This window comes from Lytechinus variegatus, chromosome 6, assembly GCF_018143015.1.
Source record: "Lytechinus variegatus isolate NC3 chromosome 6, Lvar_3.0, whole genome shotgun sequence".
Lineage (NCBI taxonomy): Eukaryota > Metazoa > Echinodermata > Echinoidea > Temnopleuroida > Toxopneustidae > Lytechinus > Lytechinus variegatus.
The window spans coordinates 22,008,621-22,032,671 of record NC_054745.1 but is presented as its reverse complement, the minus strand read 5'-3'; the positions used below and the strand labels follow the sequence as shown (position 1 = coordinate 22,032,671).

The window sequence follows — 24,051 nt, the reverse complement described above, 5'->3', positions numbered from 1 at the left end:
TGGTATGGACGGATTTTCATACATTTTAGATTGATTGGATCAATAAAAACTGTTTGTAAGAAAGTGCCCAGGGGCCCGTTGCAGAAAGAGTTGCGTTTAAATGCAAGTCAAAAAATCAATCGCAAGTCAAAAATGCGCGCTGTTGATTGGTTGAAAACCAAGATGCGCATGATTTTTGGAGTTGCGATTGATTGCAACTCTTTCTGCAACGGGCCCCAGGGGCCTTATGCATTCGTAACTGTTTGGGAATAATGATAAAACTTCGAAAAGTAACACAGTAAATATCAGAAGCGTTCAGTTTTATTTATTTTTTGTTTACATTTCTGGTTTGCTATAATTTAGCTCAGGGTTAGACCAAGGTCAGAGTTGAACCGGACTTCGAATATGGGTCAATGAGTAAAGCCTGAGTGGAAGTTTAGACAAAATGATAAATGAGCGAGATTGCAATTAGACAGTAATGATATTTAACTAACATTATTTGTATATCGCTTTTCACAAACCAGGGGCCGATTGCACGAAAGGGTCTTTGCAAGGACCGTCTTTCGTGTCGCCCATCTTTTATGATGCGCCATGTGAAACGTATTTTAAATAAATCATCTGCAAACATATTTCATTCGTCCATTAAAATAAACAAAATATTTGTTTATAAAATGATGTGATATATCATGAAATTGTATAAAATTTGATTTAAAAGCAAGCTAATGAATCTAATTCCTTATCATAAATTTCAGAAACACCCCGCTTATAGCGTATCATAAAAGATGGGCGACACGAAAGACGGTCCTCGGAAAGACCATTTCGTGCAATCGGCCCCAGGTCTCTAAGCGCTTAGGAAAAAAAATAGAAGGAATTTCAGCAATAAAAAATATAGGTAAATAGTTCATAGTGGAATGTAGACCGTTGAGGGGTTGCAATGCGAAGGGAAAGGCTATTTAACACTAAAGTAGATATTTAGCATGGGTTTGAATTTCGTTTTTGAATCTATTTATTTTATACTTTATGGTAGATTTTTTGTTTTGTACTTAGTGGTAGATTGTTCCAGAGTTGCGAGGATGCGGAATTAAAAGATGGTTTGGAAAGCAAATTATTTAGAGATAAACTAGACTTAGGAGGTGTTGCAAGAAAATATTTGCAATGAATTGCAAATTACAGCTGTAAAGCTATGAGTGATCAATCAATGTTAACAAAAGCAAATCGATGGATGTTTATACAAGTAGCATGCCATTGGTCAATTGCACATTTGCGATTAGTGGCAGGACTAAAGATTGATTTTGGGATCTACAAGTTTGACTTGCGATCGATTGCAAGTTTCTTGCAATGCCCCATTAGACCATGTGACACATGTGCTGGTGATTTATAGTCTTGTTTAGACATTAGAGAACTAGCCAAGCCAGACATTGTACTTCATCAACACTTACATGATCGGAAAATGTGATACCAAACCACAGATCTTGTTGAGGCATTCTCTTAAAAACTTAAAAAGGATGCGCGATAGCTTAGTCGGTAGAGCGGGGGTTTTGTATTCGGTGACCCGGGTTTGATTCCCAATTGGTGTGCTAGTGCCCTTTGGTAAGGCATTAATCCTCATTACTAGGTCCCTCAGAGAGGACCTTAAGCCGTTGGTCCTCTGGTTGATTGCTTACAAGCATTCATGCTTTCTTAGCAATCAGGTATTAAATTACTACCATCACAACCATCATCATTTCCATCCCAAATGGGACTTGATTCTTAGAAATATTTGTGTCCTTTCCTGTAATAGCTGCCTTGCCGTGTGCATCATTTTGCAAGACTGTTTTTTTTTTCTCATCCTAACCCAGAAGGGACGCTTGCCCCAAAACGCCCTTTTCCACGTTAGGGCAATTTCTGAATTTTGGGGGACCTTTTTTCATTTCAAGGGCTGCTTTTATTAGAGCTAAAAGCAATTATGGGGTAAAAGCAAATCATACTATTCTGCAGTAAAATATTGATTTGCTGAATATTCTTGACTGTTTGTTGTGGTAGATTTGGGGGCGACTCTTGAAAAGAGAGTCATTGCAAAGCATTCCATCTTGGGTGATTTGGGCTATAATGTAGACAAAACTCACCTGACATGATCACTATACAAATAGCAAATAGGTATGAGAGCGATGGTGCGAGATTTCGCATTAGGTGAAAGAAAGATGCTCTATTCAACGAGGCGTTAGCCGAGTTGAATAGAGCACTTCTTTCTTTCACCGAATGCTAAATCTCGCACCATTGCACGAATAAGAATATTCGCTATTTGTGTTGTACAACGCCTCGTAATTTAGGGAAAATATGAAGAAAAAAAAGAGTTTATCCCTATAATAATCTATGGAAAGGGAGCAAAAATACTGAAAGCGAAAAGCAAAATCCCACAAGCGCACATCGACCTTTGGCAGCATTGCGCATTTAGCCAGCAGGCTTTTACAGGCATTACACCTTCATTATTACTGAGCGCAATGAATTAAATCGTATTGTGACGTCACCTCCTAAAGCCGTGCAGCGGTACATTTTGGATGGTACGTCTTTTGTGCAACGGTACAAATGTTTGACATTCAGCCTCCCATTTGCTCGCGTACAACAAGCTAAGTAGGCGTTGTACAATCTCAGCTGTTCCCTATTAATAATAATAATACATGAGATATGTATAGCGCACTTTCCGCTTGATTAAATGCTCAAGGCGCTTCGGAGCAGAACAACAAAAACAATTTACATATAATACATGTCTGAACAATAAATTTCCATCAAAAAGTACTCTTAAACAGGTATGTTTTCAGGTTGCCCTTGAAGGTGGTCACTGGTATGCTGGAGCCTTGGTATGAAAACCTGGTCATGTTGTACAAAGAGGTACGATTGATCCGATCAATCGCAACTATGGACGGCCAGCAACGTCAACATCTATTATGCATGTTTCTTAAAAATATTTTCTAGAGCTCTGTGATGTATATTCATGCATTCATTGTTTTCTTGAAAATTCACTGCGCTTCTCTTTGCATAAAAAGGACATTGTGCAAATTTTTTGTAGAAAAAAATTATGACACTAATGGATTTCCGTAGAGTTGCGATTGATCGGATCAATCGTAACTCTTTGTACAACAGTGCCTAGGTGTTACAGGTGGACCATGCTTATTGGGCATATTGGTTTACTCTGTTAAGTAACTAAATAATAAAGGGATAGAATAGTAGTGTCAACCCACTGGTGGATCCAAGGAGGGGGGGGGGGGCACATCTGGCCCATGACCCCGCCCCCCACATTGAGAGCCATAATAAAAAATTTTCATGCAAAATGCTGAAATAACCGAAGCCCCATTCCTTTCCCATTACAATCCTTCCTGTTCAACACCGGACATTTCTTTTCTATTCAATCTACATGTAAGCCTAGCCTCTCTTATCAAATCAGTAACATTGGGCAATGCTTGATGATACAGGAAATTTAATCTTAAGGTATAGCAGGTCATAAATGGTTATTGAATATTTTCTGCTGGTATTTAAGATGTTGTTTTTTTCGCATCCAGAAGGGTCACAGACGTAGGATAATTGGATCAGGGACCATAATAAAAGTGTAATTTATGAAGTGCCAAATTCACTCTGAAGACTTCCCAAGGAACGTATACCAAATCCACTCATGTATTTGTTACTGTTCTGTTAATTTGTACCCTATAGCCTGTGTCACCCTGCCTGAGGAACTTATACTTTTATTTGTAAACCTCGGTCCTGGGCTATATATATGATCTTCTTTATCTATGGATGTTGAATGGTTTTTACAATAAAGATGAATTAATAATTTAAGGATTCAAAGGAGAAGTTTACCTTGATGTATTGGTTTTGATAGTCACAGATTGGCAGCTCGTCTTTATATTGTGTTGTATTAATTTCTAAAAACTTGCAGTTTTTTTGTTCCTCCTTCTCTCCTTCAGTATACATGGCTAAAGTATTTGATTTAAAAAAAAATATTTTTTCCTTATCTAAATTTGGAATTGTTTTTTTTTTTAAGTTTGAGTTCAGTTTATTTTTCATTGCATGTGATTGAATTCAAGCATGTAGACCAGTGTGGGTTTTAAAGTTTATTTGAAAAATCAAACGGGCATGACATTGAATAATTGTTTTAAAAACGATGTTGCTCTTAAATTAGAATACAATATTATGAGGTTGGTACCTACATTATCTATGAATATTGAAGAAGAAAGCAGGTCAAAGGTCACAGCTCATTAAATATGCAAGTTGGTTTCTGCGCAATAAATCAAAAATATTTAATGGATTTTAAAAATGTTTGGTGTGTATATGTACAATTCATTGAGAGGCTTGATGATGTCCCTCACTATTTCTTTGGTTTTTGTCTCACCTGCGAAGCAAAGTGAGACTATAGGCGCCGCTTTTCCGACGGCGACGGCGGTGGCGGCGGCGGCGTCAACATCAAATCTTAACCTGAGGTTAAGTTTTTGAAATGACGTCATAACTTAGAAAGTATATGGACCTAGTTAATAAAACTGGGCCATAAGGTTAATCAAGTATTACTGAACATCCTATTAGAGTTTCATGTCACATGACCAAGGTCAAAGGTCATTTAGGGTCAATGAACTTAGACCATGTTGGAGGAATCAACATCGAAATCTTAACCTGAGGTTAAGTTTTTGAAATGTCATCATAACTTAGAAAATATATGGACCTAGTTCATGAAACTTGGACATAAGGTTAATCAAGTATCACTGAACATCCTGCATGAGTTTCACGTCACATGACCAAGGTCAAAGGTCATTTAGGGTCAATGAACTTTGGCCGAATTGGGGATATCTGTCGAATTCCCATCATAACTTTGAAAGTTTATGGATCTGATTCATGAAACGTGGACATAATAGTAATCAAGCATCACTGAAAATTTTGTGCAAGTTTCAGGTCTCATGATTAAGGTCAAAGGTCATTTAGGGTCAATGAACTTAGACCATGTTGGAGGAATCAACACCGAATTGGGGGGTATCTGTTGAATTCCCATCATAACTTTGAAAGTTTATGGATCTGATTCATGAAACTTGGACATAATAGTAATCAAGCATCACTGAATATTTTGTGCAAGTTTCAGGTCTCCTGATTAAGGTCAAAGGTCATTTAGGGTCAATGAACTTTGGCCGAATCGGGGGTATCTGTTGAATTACCATCATAACTTTGAAAGTTTATTGGTCTAGTTCATTAAACTTGGACATTAGAGTAATCAAGTATCACTGAACATCCTGTGCGCGTTTCAGGTCACATGACCAAGGTCAAAGGTCAATGAACTTTGGCCGAATTGGGTGTATCTGTTGAATTACCATCATAACTTTGAAAGTTTATGGATCTGATTCATGAAACTTGTACATAAGAGTAATCAAGTATCATTGAACATCCTGTTCGAGTTTCAGGTCACATGATCAAGGTCAAAGGTCATGTAAGGTCAATGAACTTTGGCCATGTTGGGGTTTTTTGTTGAATAACCATCATATCTCTGTAAGTTTATTGGTCTAGTTCATAAAAAAGGGAAATAAGAGTAACCATGTATCACTGAACATCTTGTGCGAGTTAGAGTAGTATTCAAAGTGAGCACTGCTGCTATATTGAACCGCGTGATGCAGGTGAGACGGCCAGAGGCATTCCACTTGTTTATTGATATTCAACATACAATAAGGACCAACTTGACTGAAGCATGAAATGTTAAAATAGTGGTAATTTCACTTGTTCATTGAGGAATAAAACCTTTGTTTCATAGGACAATGAGGAGAAAATTAGAATATTTGATTTGATAAAATACAACAGAAATAGTGAGTGGGTGACATTGTCAGTCCCCTGTTTTGTGAAATTAAGGAAAATTTGAAATATAATAACTTACTCTTTTTCATCTAATGTTGATGAATTTTTTTTTGTGTTATACTTGTTGGATTTTTTTTTTAGTCAAATCAACTTTTTGTAGGGGGATTTGTCCTTTAATAAGTGTATCTCATTATGGTAAAGGACCCCGGTCATACAATAGAATACATTGTTTATATTATCAGTTCTTCTTTGCCCTGTAAATTGTATGTGTATCCAGGGCCCTGGTCTCACAATACAAGTTAATGATTATATTTTCAGAGGATGGAGGGGAAAAGAGGCCATTCATGAAGGAATTATTGGACCAGGTTTCACAAATCATATTCTTTATATACAGAATGAAGTGAAAAAGAGGCCATTCATAAGGGAGTTATCAGACCTGGTTTCATAAATCATATTCTTTATATTACAGGATGGAGTGAAGAAGAGGCCATTAATAAGAGAGTTATCGGACCTGGTTACACTATGCAAATCAATTCGCTTTCCAGGATTCAACGAAGCAAGACAGAATCGTAAGTAAAACTCATTTTTCACTTTGCATTTTAGGATGGCATGTAATTTTAAAGATAAATACCAGTTGTGGTAACAGTCTCAAAATGAGTTCGAACATTATTTGTTTTATTAAGTGGATCAGGGGTAACTTTGATCTTTCACTGGAAAATCTTCCCCAATCCCCCAAAATTTGCTTTGATTAGATAGTGGCTGCGTCTGCTTTCTATTATGACATCACAAGTGTAGCCAGTATGCATGCCTTAGTTAAGCGCATCAATATCTCCATCATAGCCCTGTATGTGCCCATTCCCCCCTTTGAGAGCCATTATCAAAATTTTTAATGCTAATATGCCATTTTTACTGAAGTGTGCCTCCCCCTTTTGAAAGTGAGGACCTTTCTTTTTTTTTGGGGGGGAGGGGGGGCTTGTCAAAATTACCTTCAATTTGAGGTGAAAACCTTTTTTTTTTGCTTGTCAAATTTTCATCAGGAAAATGAGCCCCCCCCCCTTTGGTAAATCCTGGATCCGCCCGTGTTCTGTAGATATAAACTTAAACTGTGAATTCATTTTATTGTTTTTGTTTTGTCTCAGAGATTTCCTGGGAGTAATGTTCATTCTTGAAAAATACAATATGATCATACAGGTGCATAATGTAGATGTAAATCTTGATAGATAATTAATTTTGTAGTGTGTTTTTTTTTTCAAAGAGGTACGAGAAGATATTTTGCACAGATTTAAACATACATTGATGATTGATTTTGCTTTATTTGATTCTTGTTTCAAAGAGGTACTGGGAGTTAAGTTCTTTCATGGAGAATATAACATGATCATACAAGTGCATAATGTAGATGTAAACCTCCATCAATTTTGTTGTGTATGTTTCTGAAAGAGGAACTACATGTAGAAGATATTTTGTAGAGATTTAAATGTATAAAATTGGTGATTGATTTGTTTTGTTTGTTTCTTGTTTTTCAGAGAGGTACTGGGAGTTATGTTCGTTCGTGGAGAATACAGCAGAGAAGTTTGCCAACATGTGTCCTGAGGACTTTGTGAGTCACAACAAGAGTTTCCTATCCAGGGTGTATCCTAACGCAAACAGGGTAGATTCAACCAACCTCAACCCGCAAGATATGTGGAATGTTGGATGTCAAATAGGTGAGTAGGAACAATATTGTAATACTAAACATAATTTCACTGGAGAGGTTCATCCGATTGGTGTGTAGACATGAGAAAACATCCTTTTTTCCACAATCACAAAAATTTACCTGCGAGTAATTTTTTTTGGTAAGGTCCTTTGTGGTGCATCAGCACCAGCGCCAACTACGACAGTCCGACAAAGTTTGCAGCCTAGCAACCGAAAGCTTACCAAAAGGCAGGCAAATTTTTGTGATAGTGGAATAAAGAACATCTTCTCATGTCATGAATATAATTTGTTTAAATTATTTAATCGACCCCTTCATGACCATTAAGTTTTCATCAATCAGTTGACGCGAAGAGACTTCAGATGATTTTTGTCGACACAGATATTTTGAGAGTCTGCACAATTTATTTTCTTCCTTGGTGTTAATGTTTTAGTCCAAATACAAACACATCAAATTCAGGGGATTTTCTTTTTAAGCCAGACCTCTGAAATTTTAACCATTGTCTATGATATACTGCTCTTCTTACATTGCTTTCATAAGGTGTCTTTATATTTGGTAAACTACTGATTGTCTATTGCCAACTTGTTCACTCAACACATGGTTTACCTTCATTTAGTCTAATGCCATTCTGTCCATCAGCATTTCGTCTAACAAACGTTTGATCCAATAATCACTTCATCTAATCACCACTTCATCTATGACCATTTTTACTATAACCAGTTGATTTAATATACATTTTCTTTTCATTCATTTCACCCAATCAACTCTTATCCAATTAGACTCAATGGTTTATGGATTAAATGGCTATTGATCCAATTGGTTATTAGACGAAATGGCAATTGTAACATGTGGATAGTGGACGAATTGATGATAGACCAAATGATAGTAGACGAGTTGGAAATATGAAAAAAATGGCATTAGACCAATTGAAAATAAACCTTTATATTACATAGGTTATGTAGATTCGAATCAGTGATAGGTCAATACGCAGAGATGCCAACCCTCCCGATTTCATCGGGAGGCTCCCGAAAATTCATCCCAACTCCCGCCCTTACGATTACCATCCTTATCCTCCCGAAATTACGATTTTTTTGCATTGAACAAATTGGATTGGAAGGACATGTATCGTCTGCTAACTTTAGCATGTAGTAACTCCATTATATTCGCTGCTACTAAATTCTGTGTGAAAAGTAGACAAATAAGGAGCAGCGAAAAGCTGGTGCATGTGATATGCCCAACGGGAATCCACTGTGCACCAGGCCGGTAGGCCCGGCTAGCTTCGCGAGGCGTGTGCGCTCGCAGCCACTGGATTTGTCGAGTCGTGCGGTGGAATATCGGTGTGTGATTTCGGCGTATTGATGGGTTGATATTGACACGAAATGGCGGAAAATCAACAAAAGAAGAACAAGAAATGGTCTCAGAAGTATAAGACTGAATACAGTCTCCAGTACCTGTGTGTTCGGAAGTCGGAAATACGAATTTACCATGCATTTTGCGCAATTTGCAGCGTGGACATTTCAGTTTAGCAGGGATGATAATTCGGATCGGAAGCACTTTCGTTCGGGAGCAAACGGCATAGGCCTACGGACGCGGACATTGCGATGACAAAATCTTCGACTTCGAGCTCTACTAGTACCCTGTTGTCTTTATTTCACCAAGCAAGGGACCAGCGCTGAGCTTTTCTTTTCTGGATTTATAGTGGAACATAACCTGCCTATAGCCGATAGTGATAATTCCTCATTATTGTTGTTGAACAGGTACTTCTTTTGTCCCCTCATTTTTTATTTACATGTGAAAATGCATATTTGATATTTTTAATGTTAAAAAAGTGGGAACAATGTTTATTTCAAAACATGTGAAATGCCCCAAAATAAGGGTCAGATTGCACCAGAGAGCATCTAGAAACCCAGAGCTTCCAGGGCCCTAAGGCGGGCCCTGGACCCCGGCCACAAGGGTCGAGCGCTCCGCGCTCGAGATGTGCGCTACGCGCACATAATTTGGTGGCGGTTGCAAATCCTCCCTAATTCTGATTTCCAAAAGTTGGCATCTCTGCAATACGCCATCACGTGACCATAGCTGCGAGGATCACAGTTGTTATATTCTAGGTTTTGACGTCACCTCAGGGAATATACTGCGTAGTATTTTCAATTACGGCGTTATATCCACTAAGGTGACGTCACTCGCTGCGTACAAGTTGCGCAACAAGATTGCATGAAGAACGCGCTTGATGTATTTCTAAAAAAAAAATCTATTATGACGTAGACGGATCAGAGCTGGAGCAAGAATTTCGCTCTTGAACCAGATTATGAATGCAATTTCTGATGGCGAATCCACATATACTATATAATATAACAGATATTGCCTGGTCTATCGTTTTAATAAATAACATTTCAACTCCCCTCCGAAGCTATATTTTTCCCTCGGGATAATATTTTCCCTCAGCGCTGCGCTTCTGGCAAAATATATTCCCTTGGGAAAAATATAACTCCATCTGGGAGAGGAAATGTTATATTCAAACTCTAGGTAGGCAATATCTGTATAATATTTCACTTTAAAAAAAAATAAATTCTGGCATTGCATTTAAATGTTTAATCATGCATATAATTAGATGTCCATTTATTTTCTTGTTTTCAGTGGCTCTAAATTACCAGACGCCAGGATTAATGATAGATCTCTATGATGGAAAGTTTCAGATGAACGGCAGCTGTGGATATGTATTGAAACCAGCTATCATGAGAGAAGGTCAGTAGTTTTGTTGATAACGTCATAACTGAAAAAATCACTAAAGGTATCAAGTTCAAACTTGATACAAATGATACGATTACGTATGAGGGGTCATGAGGTCAAAGGTCACAAAGGTCATTATGTTCATTGAAATATCTCTGGGTTTTTTGCATAATGGGATATTTATTTGAGTGGGATCATGAGGTCAAAGGTCAAGGCCACAGAATTCATTATGTGAAAATTTTAATTCTTGGTCTGGCATGACATAACAAATTTCTACTGTGTGCAGTTAAGGATCCACCTTTTGGTACAGAGAAAGTTTATTTTCTACCAAAACTATTTAAGAGTGTGACTTTATTGCTTGATTGTTATTTTTCAGAGATTGCATATTTCAGACCGAACTCATTTGACGTGATTCCGGGAGTATCGCCTCAGATCCTTCACATCAAGATCATCAGTGGCCAACAGTTCCCTAAACCAAGGGGATCAGGATCTAAAGGAGATGTGAGTCTTTCGTCTTATCATTCTTGAACAGCCTAGGAAATTTAGGAGGGTGACGGGTGATTTCACCCCCAAGACAGCCCAAATAGCCCCTAAAATTCCCCCCAAAATGCATGCTTTGGGGCGGCCATTCTTTCTAGAGTCGCTCCAAGATCTTTCATAGAAATATATTCAAGATTATTGAAAATCGATTTGGTTTTACCGCACAATTTATGGCTGCCCCTAAAAAGTAGCCCTTAAAATGAAAGAAATAGCCCTCCCCCATTATGCAGTTACCCCATGTGGAAAAAAAGATAGCCCCTAGAAAATAAAAAAGATTCCTACCCTAAAATACTCTTAGTTCTTATACAATATATGTTAACTGTTTATAAACCAAATTTTCGTTTGACAAAGTAATACAATTTTAATGAGATGAAGTAGAAATTGGACCAACTGAGCATTAAACTAAATGAGAATTTGAACTAAGTGGGTATAAGAGCTAGGTAGAGGAATAGATGGTAATAATATTCAATTTTTTATATAGCGTTTAATACAAATGTTTCTAAGCGCTGCATATTATTACCCCGGCTACCCTGATCGGGCGCATCAAGCATTCAAGGAATTTCTTCCTACCGGGTACCCATGTACTACACCTGGGTCAAGAGTGGCAAATGTAGATAAATGCCTTGCCAAAGGACGCTACTGCTGTGATGGGATTTGAACCCCGGACCTTGTGGTTCACAGTCCGGAGACTTATCCACTGAGCCACAGCACCTCTACGTGGTAATGAACATTATCTGTTTTATTTTCTGTAGGTGATAGATCCATACATCTCTGTAGAGATCTTCGGCATACCAGCCGACTGCAGAGAGGAACGCACCAAGACGGTACCTCATAATGGTAAAGTAATACTCGTAATTCTGATGACCCACTATTTGAAAAAAAATATGCTTCAAATGATAAATTCCAGACTGTATCATTTCCTGTGAGCAGGCTATACCAGACATGCCAACGGTTCCCTTTTTAGATTTTTTGTTTCTCTTTTTTGCTATAGATACAGCAATACTTTTTTTTGTATGATTTGTTACTGATCATGGAGTATGTATAATGCGCCGGTCCGACGGTCTCAGACCGGTAAAAATCACTGTCAAGCTAGTAACTTTTTCATGAAAAGAACAAGTAAATTCTTGCCTGCGAGCACATGTTTTAAAGGGTAAATTATTAAGTTTTCAAGTAGAGTCATTTCATTTTTTTTTCACCGATCTCACTACAATAGGCAGGCAATTGTTACGTTGAGACAAATTTATAAAAATACTCTTTTTTTGTGAAAAAAATTAACAAACCTGCATTTTAGTTCTAGGCTGGCTTTACTGGCTTGTCATGTTTGTGGTTTATCAGATCAGGGGCACGTTGCAGAAAGAGTTGGGTTTAAATGCAAGTCAAAAAATCAATCGCAAGTCCAAAATGCGCGCTGTTGATTGGTTGAAAATCAAGCTGCGCCTAAATTTTCAGAGTTGCGATTGATTGCAACTCTTTCTGCAACGGGCCCCAGGTGCAACTGGGCAATTCCATAAAATATGTACGTCTGACCCCCTATATGTGGGACTTTCATGAAAATTTCTGTCTATGCTTTCTTGTTCTTTTGACAGTCTATAATGCTCTCAAATGACCCTGACTAGGTCAGTCTATGAAGTGAAGTAAAACTGGAGAAAATTGGGGGTCGAATGTCCAAAAAGGTTGATTGTTTTATAGAATTGCCCAACTCTTTGTAAGACAGGGCCCTGGTGCTCATGTCGCCATATCTCACTGTAATTACATTGCCCATACTGATCCATTTAGATTCACATTTGTTTGTCTAGCGCATGGGCAGAAATCCCATAGTAGGGGGGACACAATAACAAATGTCCCCCTACTATTTTTTTGTCTTTTATGATGGTCAAGAAATTCAAATTGAAATAAAACATTTATTTTAGGACGAGATGACGTTACTTTTGGAGTGATAACCTTTTTTTCTTTGCTTGTCATATTTTCCAGCCTCTTGTCCCCCCCCCTCCCTTACCTTGGTCCTCCTCTCTCCTGCATTCAATTCTTGCAATTTAATTATTATTGTTTCTGCTCACCTCAATAACAATTGATCAATAGTAGGGAGATACTGGTTGACGATGTTGCTACAGAAGTTAGATATGTAAAATCGATTTTATTGCAACCACTAAATCAGATTAGATTCAAATGAATAATTCTCTTATGCTACTCTTTTTCTACTCTTAGGTAACTCTTATTTCTTTCTTTTACGTTACTTTTATTTCACACTTATGTTACTCCTATTTTATTCTTAAGTAGCTCATACTTAATTTTCATTTTTCGCCTAGGTTACAACCCGATCTTTGATGAGAGCTTTGAGTTCTCCGTCAATCTTCCAGAGTTAGCCTTGGTGCGTTTCGTGGTCCTAGATGATGACTTCATAGGTGACGAGTTTATTGGTCAATATACCATACCATTTGAATGCCTACAACCAGGTATGTTTATTGGTCAATATGCAAAACCATTTGAATGAACCTATGTTAACAAACCTTAATCAACCAAGTAGAGCTATGAAAATAATACCGAGCAGGATTCTCCAATTTTCTTGCTTGAATTTATCGACTCGACACCTTATAATCCTATTTGCAAAGTCCTATTTGTACATCCATTTTATTTTGTTTGCACTTTTGATTACTTTACTGAATAAATTCTTGCAAGTTATCCATTAATACATGTACCTCACCTGGGTTGAGTGCAGCACAATATGGATCAACTACTTGCTGAAGGAAATTACCCCATGGCTTGGATTCGAACACGTGACACTCTGCTCCCTGTGGGAGCATCGTGGTCTAGTGGTTATGACTCTCATGGCGTGTTTCCTTCAGCAAGAAATTTATCCACACTTTGCTGCACTCGACCCAGGTCAGGTGAATGGGTACCCGGCAGGATTAATTCCTTGCATGCACTGAGCGCCGGTGACGATAGCTTGAGCTAAAGCTGGGGGTAATAATAGCAAGCGCTTTGTATTCTCAGGCGCTGTATGATTCCAACTATTATTGTTATAATTATTATTACAGATCTAGGTTCGTATTCGTTTAACTTAAACTCGGGTTTAAAGTTGCGGTTTAAATATGGACAGCCAATTGTTACATAATCACTAACAGTAGAGAAATCATACTTCAGCTCATTCAGCTCTCAAATCATTCATAATTGTGTAGGAAGTATAAATAGATGATTGTCATCACCATCGATGAATCAGGAAAGAAACATACAACTTATTACTTTTGGTTTCCCATACTTAAACCACAACTTTAAACCTGAGTTTAAGTTCAACCCGACTTCAGAATACGGGCTCTAGTGTCCATGTGAATAGGATGTCAACCAATCTTTATTTCTTGATTGTATGATTTTGGCATAAAGTATTCTTACATGTATATCAAGGCCTCTTATCAATGTTTTCACTCGCTTCATAATGCAGGATATCGTCATATAACCCTCCTATCAAACACTGGAGAACCATTGAAACCTGCATCTCTCTTTGTTCATGTAGCAGTAACAAACAAGAGAGGAGGAGGGGTAAGTCTTAATTTATGTATTGAATCGGTGACATTTAAATTTTGTTGAGAGTTCTTGATCTGACTTCATGATCGTCTGACCTTTGACCTCAGACGTTATAAATTTTGAAATGACAACCATGAATAAAAGGAGCTATCTATTTGCTACAGTATTACTACTAGTTTTGTACTACTACTGATGCTACTGACACTACTTCTACCACTATTACTATTACAGTTTTACTACTTCTCCTACAACTGCTTCTACTACAACTACTACTATTACTACTACTACTACTACTACTACTACTACTACTACTACTACTACTACTACTACTACTATTACTACTACTACTACTACTACTACTACTACTACTACTACTACTACATTACTACTACTACTACTATTTTTCTACTGCAACTGCTACTACTAGTACTACTACTTGTACTGCTACTACTACTACATTACTACTACTACAACTACGACTACATCTACTACTACTACTACTATTTACTGCTGCTGCTCCAACTGCTAATAATATAATTTAATACTACAGTGCTTCTACTGCAGTACTTGCTTAATATTGCCCAAGGAGGAGGGCAACAATAGTGTAACAAATTTTTTTGTTACACTTGTGTTTCAGTGTTTCTATTTCACAAATCGAATTTTCAAATGCACTGGCTCTGTCGTTTGTGAAAGTAAATGCATTGAAAGCTTGGTTGCTTCAGATCGTTTATTTTAGGTGCTCGCCTTAAGTGCTTGAGGAGAGTGCTGCACTTTGTAAAGAAATGTGCACTGTATTTTCACTCGTGACCACCTCAATTCAGTGCATTATTTGCATTATATCCCTATTTTAGAGTTAGTATGATTAAGAGATTTAATGCAATGTATCCCTATTATTGTTTCTTTAATAGTGGCTTTCCCCTTGGGACTGGCAGGTGAGATCAGGGGCAGGTTTCACAAAAACATGATATCAAACCTAATTCCAAAATGCATGCTACTGATTGGTTAAAAATCAAGTTTTGTTTTCTTTTTCTTGAGTTGTGTTTAATTCAAACTGTTACTGCTTCAGGTTCCAGGACCTGTGTATAATCTTTTTTATCAGTACTAGTCACAAGGCAATCTTATTTAGCTATTTGATAAGTTGAGAGCAAACTTGTTGTCGAGTCAAGTTTGTTATTGATTTGTTAGTTTTATGTAACAGGGTCCAACACTACCTTTAGTAGCTTAGGGTTAAGTGTAGTATTTGTTAATATGTATTTCATTGCTGCATAATAGTGTCTCTAGAATACGGCAATTCATTACTTAGTTTTTAATTTAGTTTTTGTTTTAATTTCAATTTGAGTCTTTTATGAGAGACATTACATGTACATTGTATCATTTCATTTCAGTGTTTGCTCATGCAGGGTAAATAAGTATAAATTATCAACATCAAGTTATGGATCTAGAACATATACATGTAGGCCCGTATTCTGAAGTCGGGCTTAAGTTAAACTCAGGTTTAAAGTTGTGGTTTAAGTATGGGAAGCCAAAAGTATCAAATTTGTTATTAAGTTGTATGTTTCTTATGTTTACTGTGCTCTTTCCTGATTCATCAATGGTGAAGCCAATAATCTTTTTATACTTCCTAGGCAATTATGAATGATTTGAGAGCCAAATGAGCTGAAGTATGATATTTCTACTGTTTGTGATTTATCTAACAATTGGCTCGCCATACTTAACCCACAACTTTAAACCTGAGTTTAAGTTAAACCCGACTCCAGAATACGGGCCATAATATCTATTAGAGGTATAATGTTATGGCTATTGTTCAGCTGTGTAGTATGGGGTTATATTGATTCATAGTGTGCTGGGTGAAAGCATAGGGTTGGTTTTTGTTGGTCCGTCTTCTGTTTATCTTTTATTTGGTCTCAATTTGTGTTGGGAAATAGGTTGTTTTTAGAACATATGGCTGCATGATATTATAATGATATGTTAAAAATGGTGAATTTGAAACTTCATTAAGTAAACTGTATTGGGCTTGAGATGTACACCTATCGCCTTACACGGTATTGTATGTAATTGAGATGTTTCTGTTTCTGTTTGTGGTAACTTCCGTAGGAACTCGGCAGGACAGCAATTTCTGCTGGTAAACGCCAAGCTGGTATATAACCAATTACCTTGGAAACATTTTACGTCTAGGTTAATCAGTCATAGTGGCTGACGTAATAGACAACAGATATCACTCTTGGGCCTTTTTATCAAAGTGGAAATAATGGCAGAGTTGGGATTCGAACTCACAACCTTGCGATTATGAGTCCAATGCTCTAACCACTGGACCACACGACCCGTGTTGTGTTGTGGTTCAGGCAAGAAATCTGCCCAGAAATGCTATAAAACACAGACATCCCAATACCCCAATCTACATGTAACTTACCAGAGTCTCAAGGAAAGAGTAATGAAAGTAATCCTTACCAATGTTTTATTCACCTGTCTCAATAAATGATGATTATAAATGTCGGGGGGGGGGGGTTCATATTGGCATATTTATTTTGATATTTGATACCCTAATAACAAAACACTGACAAAGCTTTGAAAATCAAAGTTAATTACCACAATAGTTTCATGGATCTTGATCTGGTACATTGAAATCAACTCATCTTTGTGAAATTTTAGCTGAAAACCAATAATTTTGATGATAACTTACTCAAAAAGGCATATGTTGGACAGTGTTTTAAAATTGCTTAGAAAAATACGGGACATTTTAAAGAATTTTGTGCCTATTTTGCTCATTTCTCAGCAATTACACATTTTTTTTCCAGAGCCAAATGGCAGATATCTTTTATTTTTACATCCAAACACTTGGATAGTCATTTTATTGGATTCTATTCAAATTCATTTAAAGGTTGTTACTACAACTGGTATTTATCTTTAAGCAACTGCTTACTTCATTGCGAGCTAATCCATGCAAAGGTCAACAAAAGGTGAGGATTTGCTATTCTATGTTTTTATTGCAGATGCTACAACTTCACATTCGCAAGTCAGTAAGTGAGTACTTGCTACAATGTATGTGACCTTCTGGGCCGTTTGTGTGACCATAATTATTTCAAAATGGTACTAAGTCTGTCCAAAATACCCTGCGAGTGGTTTCGTTTTAGAATGAGGACTCTGCATTTTTAAATTTATTTTACAAATATTTTTTTGATTATTAATTTTTTTATTCAGAAACCAACAAAAAGAGGAATGTCTGTGAAGAAATCAAAGAAATCTAGAGAGTATACAAGGATGAAACCCATTGGAGTCAAGCCTGTCGATGATGCATTCAAGGTAGGTTTCAGTTTTAACTGGATTAAAGTGGATCAGACTGGTTGGGAATGAAACCCATTGTAGTCTGGCCTTTCAATGACGTATTCAAGGTAGGATTTGGCTTAAACTGGATCAAACTGGTTTGGGAGGAAACTCATTGTTGTCAAGCCTTTCGTTGATGCAGTCAAGGTACGATTCAGCTTAAACTGGATCAAACTGGTTTGATGTGAAACTCATTGTAGTCAAGCCTTGTCGATGATGCATTCAAGATAGGTTTCAGCTTAAACTGGTTTGGTGTGAAATCCATGGAGCCAAGCCTTTCGATGATGCATTCAAGATAGGTTTCAGGTTAACACTGGATCAAACTGGTTTGGTATGAAATTCATTGGAGCAAAGCCTTGAGAGAGATAAACAAAGCATTTGCAATAGTTGCAAATACTTTGTAAGACTGATTGGAAGTCGAAACTCAGGTTTACGAGAGATTTTTAAAGTTATGATATGATACACTGTAATAATAATAATATAGGGTATTTATATTGTGCACATATCCACCTTCTTAGGTGCTCAAGGTGCTCCTATATTACCCGGCTAAGCTAGGCGTTCATAGCGCTCACAGCTTTTTAAGGAATTACTTCCTACCGGTACCCATTTACCTCACCTGGGTAGAGTGCAGCACACTGTGGATCAGTTTCTTGCTGAAGGAAATTACGCCATGGCTGGGATTCGAACCCACGACCCTCTGTTTCAAAGTCAGAAGACTAATCCACTGGGCCACAACGCTCCACAGCGTAGTATAAACTCTTGTAAGATGCCCCCAGGTGTCAGAGCGTCTTAATAAGTTTTATCTCCCCCTTTATATTTTTGTTCATTTTTGCAGACTGCATTGCAACCGTTGCGAGAAGCTATAGATTTACGTGAGAACATACAGTGTACGATGTTGAGTTTCAAGGAGTCTTGTGGTTTGGCAACGATGGCCAATCTTAAGCAGTGTGTAAGATCGTTGTTTAATAGATTAGCTAAGACCACGGAACAAGTATCTATAATGGTGGAGTTGGATGGGGACACGACGCTTCTCAGACTGGAGGGAAACGCTCCTAACGTACTACGGAAAGCAATAATGGCTTATACCACAGTAAGTATCATTTTACGTTTTCTATCTTTCTATCCATTTCGATACTGTGAAGAAAAAAGTGAATGCGGATATAACACAAGGCATAGTTAATAATATTAATGCAAAAGATTAGTGATGAGTCTCCTATTTCCACTATTGAGTGATTTTGCCGTTTTCCCTGCTTTGCTATTAAAATTTAGGTTGCTTAATGATAACCTTAAAAGCAGGCATGATATTCTCCCAATCCCCAAAAAAATATTCAGATTTTTTAATATTTCTTTTTTTCTTTTATTATTTTATTTTAAATTTTCTTTTTTTTAACATGAAAGCCTTTGCCCCAAAGTATTGTCATGCTGTTTTTTACTGCTGTGTTAAGTCAAATGATAAAACTATCATGCAGACTCGCCTTGAAAAATCACTTTCGATTTCTTTGCTATGCAAGATTTTGTAAACCCGAATGAGGTGCCTCAGACTTCGGCAGTGACTTAGCGCCCCTTGGCTATTTCTCAGGGGGTTTTTTCAGAGGGGAATATACTCAAGGTCAAAATAGTCATGCCTGCTTATGAAAAGGCTTTTAATAAGGAATCACACCATTTACTCTTTGAAGTAGGATCATTTGTTTCATTATTGTTTTCTTTTTAGTAATATGCCATGTATAACACAAAACATCATAAGTGTCTTCTTAAAGAGGCACTTTCATTTAATGTTTTGTCATTCATACATAATCAAATTACATTTCTTTCACTGAGGTTAGCCAATATTGTTGTTCAGAACACTGATTAAGAACTTTTAGTAATATGCCATGTATAACACAAAATAGCAAACGTATCTTCTCTAAAGGAGGCACTTTCATTTTATGTTTTATCATTCGTACATAATCAAATTACATTTTTTCACTGAGGTTAGCCAATATTGTTGGTGGGAACACTGATTAAGAACTTTCATTAAAATTTATTTTTCACCAGATTGATTTCGGGGAACTTTATATCTTTGTATTAAGTTGATTGGTAGCTTATGTGAGGATGATAATGTGTTATCTCTTTTCAGCTTGTAGAGGAATGCAAGAAGTTAACGGAGCAGGCTGAAGGGATCTCTGTTAGGATAGATGAATCTCACACGGCAGGAATGCAATACCATGTAAGAATTCAATCATTAAAACATAGCACGCACTATGAGATGCGATGGCATTGAGATCCGATTGCAACAAGTAAACGATCGCATCGCAGGTCGGCACACATATTGCAACAGCTCTGCAACACGTTTAAAACTCATTGCACTTCCTCTTTTACGTAGATGTTGTCTGCGCTGCAACAAGACAGCAAATCGATTGTGCCGTCACTGTCTCGGCCAGGGACCCGTAACACAAAGCTTATCAATGATCATAGAACATTTTTCTGCAATTGATTCCATATACTACAATGTACAATCAATCGTAGAAATCAAGCGTACGATCAATCGCTAACCTTTGTGTTACGGGACCCAGATTTGATTGGCTGAAATTATGAAGAAACAGAGACGAGTTGCAGGAAGACTTGACGTGTCAAAGGTCTGAAATTTGGTTGTCGAGTCTTCTGCAGCCAATCAGGGTTCCTTAACACAAACTTAGCCAATCATATGCTCAATTTTCACGATTGATTGTGCATTGTAGTCAACAGAATCAATCGTAGTAAAATGCTCTATGATCCCTACTGAGTTTTGTGTTACGGGCCCCAGATCGCAGTAACCAGCCATGCACTGACTGATCCATTTCTTGCAATTTTCTTTTATTGACATTGCTATTGTTTAAAGCATTTAATCACCCACCCATGCATGACTGTTCACATGAAAATTTCATGTCATACTGGAAGAGGAATATTGTCTGGTCATGTTGACATACAATAATTTCCCTTTAATCAAATATGTATATGGAATATTTTAAATTTTATAGTGTCCAAGAACTTTTTTTGCTGAGTGTATTTTTCTTGTCACCTGTGTACAATATAAGTAAATGTTAGAGTGGATTGATTATTATTCGTGATATTTTTCCTTCATATCGTGGAAAACGATATTTCATAGCTCACAATGTTTATATTCTCTTATTGTCTTTAATAGGATAATCTGACTGAGCTGCTAATTAAAGAAGGAATCAAAGGACGCAAGCTAACGCGGGTATGTATCACATCAATCTCTTGAATTCTGTAATTCACTTAGGCTTTTGAAAGGGTCCAAGGGGATGAACCCCCCCTTCAGGTCCATGTTGTGAAATGTCAGACTGCTGCAAAAGTTTCCACATTAGTCATCCTGGGGCCCGTTGCAGAAAAGAGTTGCAATCGATCGCAACTCCAAAAATCCTGCGCAACTTGATTTTAAACCAATCAAAAGCGCTCATTTGGGACTTGCGATTGATCTTTTGACTTACGTTTAAACGCAACTCTTTCTGCAACAGACCCCTGATGTAGTCTGTTTTTGTTTGTGAATTTTTGTACAATTTTATTATATTAAATTAGGAAAGAGAGTAGGCAATGGGTTATCCTGCTGACCACCAAATTCAGCCATTCCCAAAAGTATTTGTAAATTGATCCCGCAGTTCTATTTGGCGGTGGGGTAGCCTTATTTTCACCTGGCTTTTTATACCAATATTTCATTTTTTTGGGGGGGAGGGGGTGGACCTCTATCCCCCACTTCAGGTTTATGCCGTGAAATGTTAGATTCTGTAAAATTTTCCACATTAGTCGTGACGATGTAGTTTGTTATTGTCTGTGAGTTTGTTTACAAGTTTATTGTATTCAATTATGCATATACGTTCAAACTTAAAACATTTCTTTGTTGTAATTGATATCATTAATTCATAGTCTACCGAGAACTTTGCTTGGAACATCCGTGTGTTAAAAGGTCAAAAGGAGGTCATCTTGGGTGCTAAAGATGAATGCCAGGAATGGATGAAACAGGTAATGTACCAGATAACCCTTAAAGACATGTTCTGAACATGGTTTAAAGGTAAATGCCAGTTTTGGTAACGATATCAAAATGAGTTCGTACAGAATCCAATGAAATGATCACCAAAGTGTCTATTTGTATAAATAAAGAATATGTGCCAAAGGATTCTGGAAGAAATTGTGTAATTGCTGAGAAATTAGCAAATAAGCACAGGATTCGGGTCAAGCGTCAGGCACGACATTCAAAGCAATAATAATACACTGTCCCATGTGCGCTTATCTGTGTTGGTGATCTTCAGTGTGAATATTTTTCAGCGTAGATTTCAAGATTTCACAAAGTTCAGTTTATGTGACTGTACCAGATCTAGATCCTCGATGATATACTGACAATTAAGCCTGGTTTTACAGACTTTCTCATGAAATCAGTGTTTACTGCAACTACTGGCATTTCTCTTTAAAGTTGTAGTTTAATTATGGAGAGCCAATTGGGGCACAGATCTCTGTTAGTATCTGTTCAATTTATAAACTCCTATGACACTCAAATCATGTATAACTTTCTAAGAATGATAACTGAAATATTTTCATTATAAAAGTAAAGGGAAACAAAATAGTAAATATGATAAATATACAATATAAGCAAAATTTTTTAGTTTTTGATAAATATACAATATAAGCAGAATTTTTTAGTTTTTGGCTCACCATAATTTAACACAGTGACAGACCATGGTCTGAGTTAAACATGACTTCAGAATATGGACCATTAAGATTTTTTATAAGGTCAAAAGTTATCTTGTGTTCCTCCAATTGGCAGCAACCATTAATTTTCTATTCATTTTCAATTCCAATTTCATTCTTCTTATGATATATAATTGTATTGATTTAATTATATTTAATGATATTGATTATATTGATTTAAATTTGACATGTTAATTTATATTTAAATCACTTATCGAATATGTATATCATTTTTTTTCGATATTGAATTTTGTTCATGCTTTTAAAATTGAATCAATCTATCTTTTACTTATTTTTATTATGTTGAAGAAAAAAATAAATTGAATTGAATTAAAAAATAGTCTTTATTGATGATCAAACATGTTTATAACACTGTCACATATTAAAAAAACAGCCAGAGTTGGAAAATTCATGTTAACAAGTTTGTATTGGCACAATAAATGACATAGTAAAAAAAAAGAATAAGTGTGAAAAGGATTTAATTAAGCTATACATTTAAAAAGCTTAGGCAATTTTAGGTGAAAAGCGTAAGATACATCTATATCTATTAAGCGATATATAAAAATAGAATATTATTAATATTATTTTTATTGATATCTATATTATCATTATTTTTTCTTTATTGTTTTTAATATTATCATCGTCTTCATCATCGTCATCACCATCACCACCATCATCATCTTCATCATCGTCATCATCATTACCATTATCATCATCATCACCATCACCACCATCACCATCTTCATCATCGTCATCACCATCACCACCATCACCATCTTCATCATCGTCATCATCATTACCATTATCATCTTCATCACCATCATCACCATCGTCATCTTCATCATCATCGTCATCATCGTCATCATTACCATTATCATCATCATTATCATCATCATCATCATTACCATCATCATCATTACCATTATCATCATCATCTTCATCATCATCGTCATCATCATCATCTTCATTATCATCATCATCATTATTATCATCATCATCATCATCATCATTATCATCATCTTCATTATCATCATCATTATTATCTTTGTTGTTACCATTATCATTTTTATTATTATTCCTATTCATTTTTCATGTTTCTTTGCAGGTGTATGAGACAGCCACTTCTCTAAAGCAGTCACATGTCGGTGATATACAAGAAGAAGATGAAAGTAGATGATCAGGTCCTACCCATAGGGGGCGGTCTTTGTGTCCGTGTTCTTTACTACATAACCTATGACCCTAGAAATGATGCGATTGTGGTTAGGGAAAGCCCCTCTTTCGATTGTTGTAAACTGCACGTGTCCAATGGGTGATTTCAAGTTCAGTGTTGACCTTTTGGTGTTGGTGTTGGCATTCGGTCAATATTTTTTGGAATATAACACCATACATTAAATGATGATGGTCCTCAAAAGTCACCCACTAGGTAGTGAGTTCTCAATAGTGTGATTTGGATTATTTGAGTAAACTCATACCCTTTTCATAAACCTATCCTCCAATTAGCCGCCTAAGAGTAATGCGGATAATTCAATAAAAATTGCGTTCATAAACTCCGAAAATAAGCCGCATTTTTTTCACGAGCGCCCGTCCTGAAAAAGGCGGATAATCGCCATGACAACTGGACACGCCCCCTCCGATGCGGTTGTGGTGGAAAAGGGTGACCTTGTGACCGCACCATGGCAATTATCCGCATTATTTGGAAATGCGTTCATCAACTCAAAATCTTGTCCCGATGCAGCTATTATGCGGATAACTCTTGT

General features: G+C 36.8%; 1 protein-coding gene across 2 annotated transcripts in view; it reads left to right on the top strand.

The window, feature by feature from the left end:
• LOC121417213 (inactive phospholipase C-like protein 2) overlaps positions 1-23,838 on the top strand; it is an 82,729-nt gene extending 58,891 nt beyond the window's left edge. The window contains exons 14-27 of one of the 2 annotated variants that reach the window (XM_041610833.1): positions 6,248-6,347; positions 7,302-7,481; positions 10,103-10,210; positions 10,572-10,696; positions 11,488-11,572; positions 13,042-13,188; positions 14,172-14,269; positions 15,163-15,186; positions 17,453-17,554; positions 18,411-18,665; positions 19,692-19,781; positions 20,736-20,792; positions 21,476-21,571; positions 23,400-23,838. In XM_041610833.1, the coding sequence (XP_041466767.1) occupies positions 6,248-6,347; positions 7,302-7,481; positions 10,103-10,210; positions 10,572-10,696; positions 11,488-11,572; positions 13,042-13,188; positions 14,172-14,269; positions 15,163-15,186; positions 17,453-17,554; positions 18,411-18,665; positions 19,692-19,781; positions 20,736-20,792; positions 21,476-21,571; positions 23,400-23,471 (1,539 nt within the window). In that variant the 3' untranslated portion in view covers positions 23,472-23,838. The remainder of the gene's footprint in view (positions 1-6,247; positions 6,348-7,301; positions 7,482-10,102; positions 10,211-10,571; positions 10,697-11,487; positions 11,573-13,041; positions 13,189-14,171; positions 14,270-15,162; positions 15,187-17,452; positions 17,555-18,410; positions 18,666-19,691; positions 19,782-20,735; positions 20,793-21,475; positions 21,572-23,399) is intronic. The other variant, XM_041610834.1, reaches the window with a different exon arrangement.
• Positions 23,839-24,051: the final 213 nt, after the last annotated feature.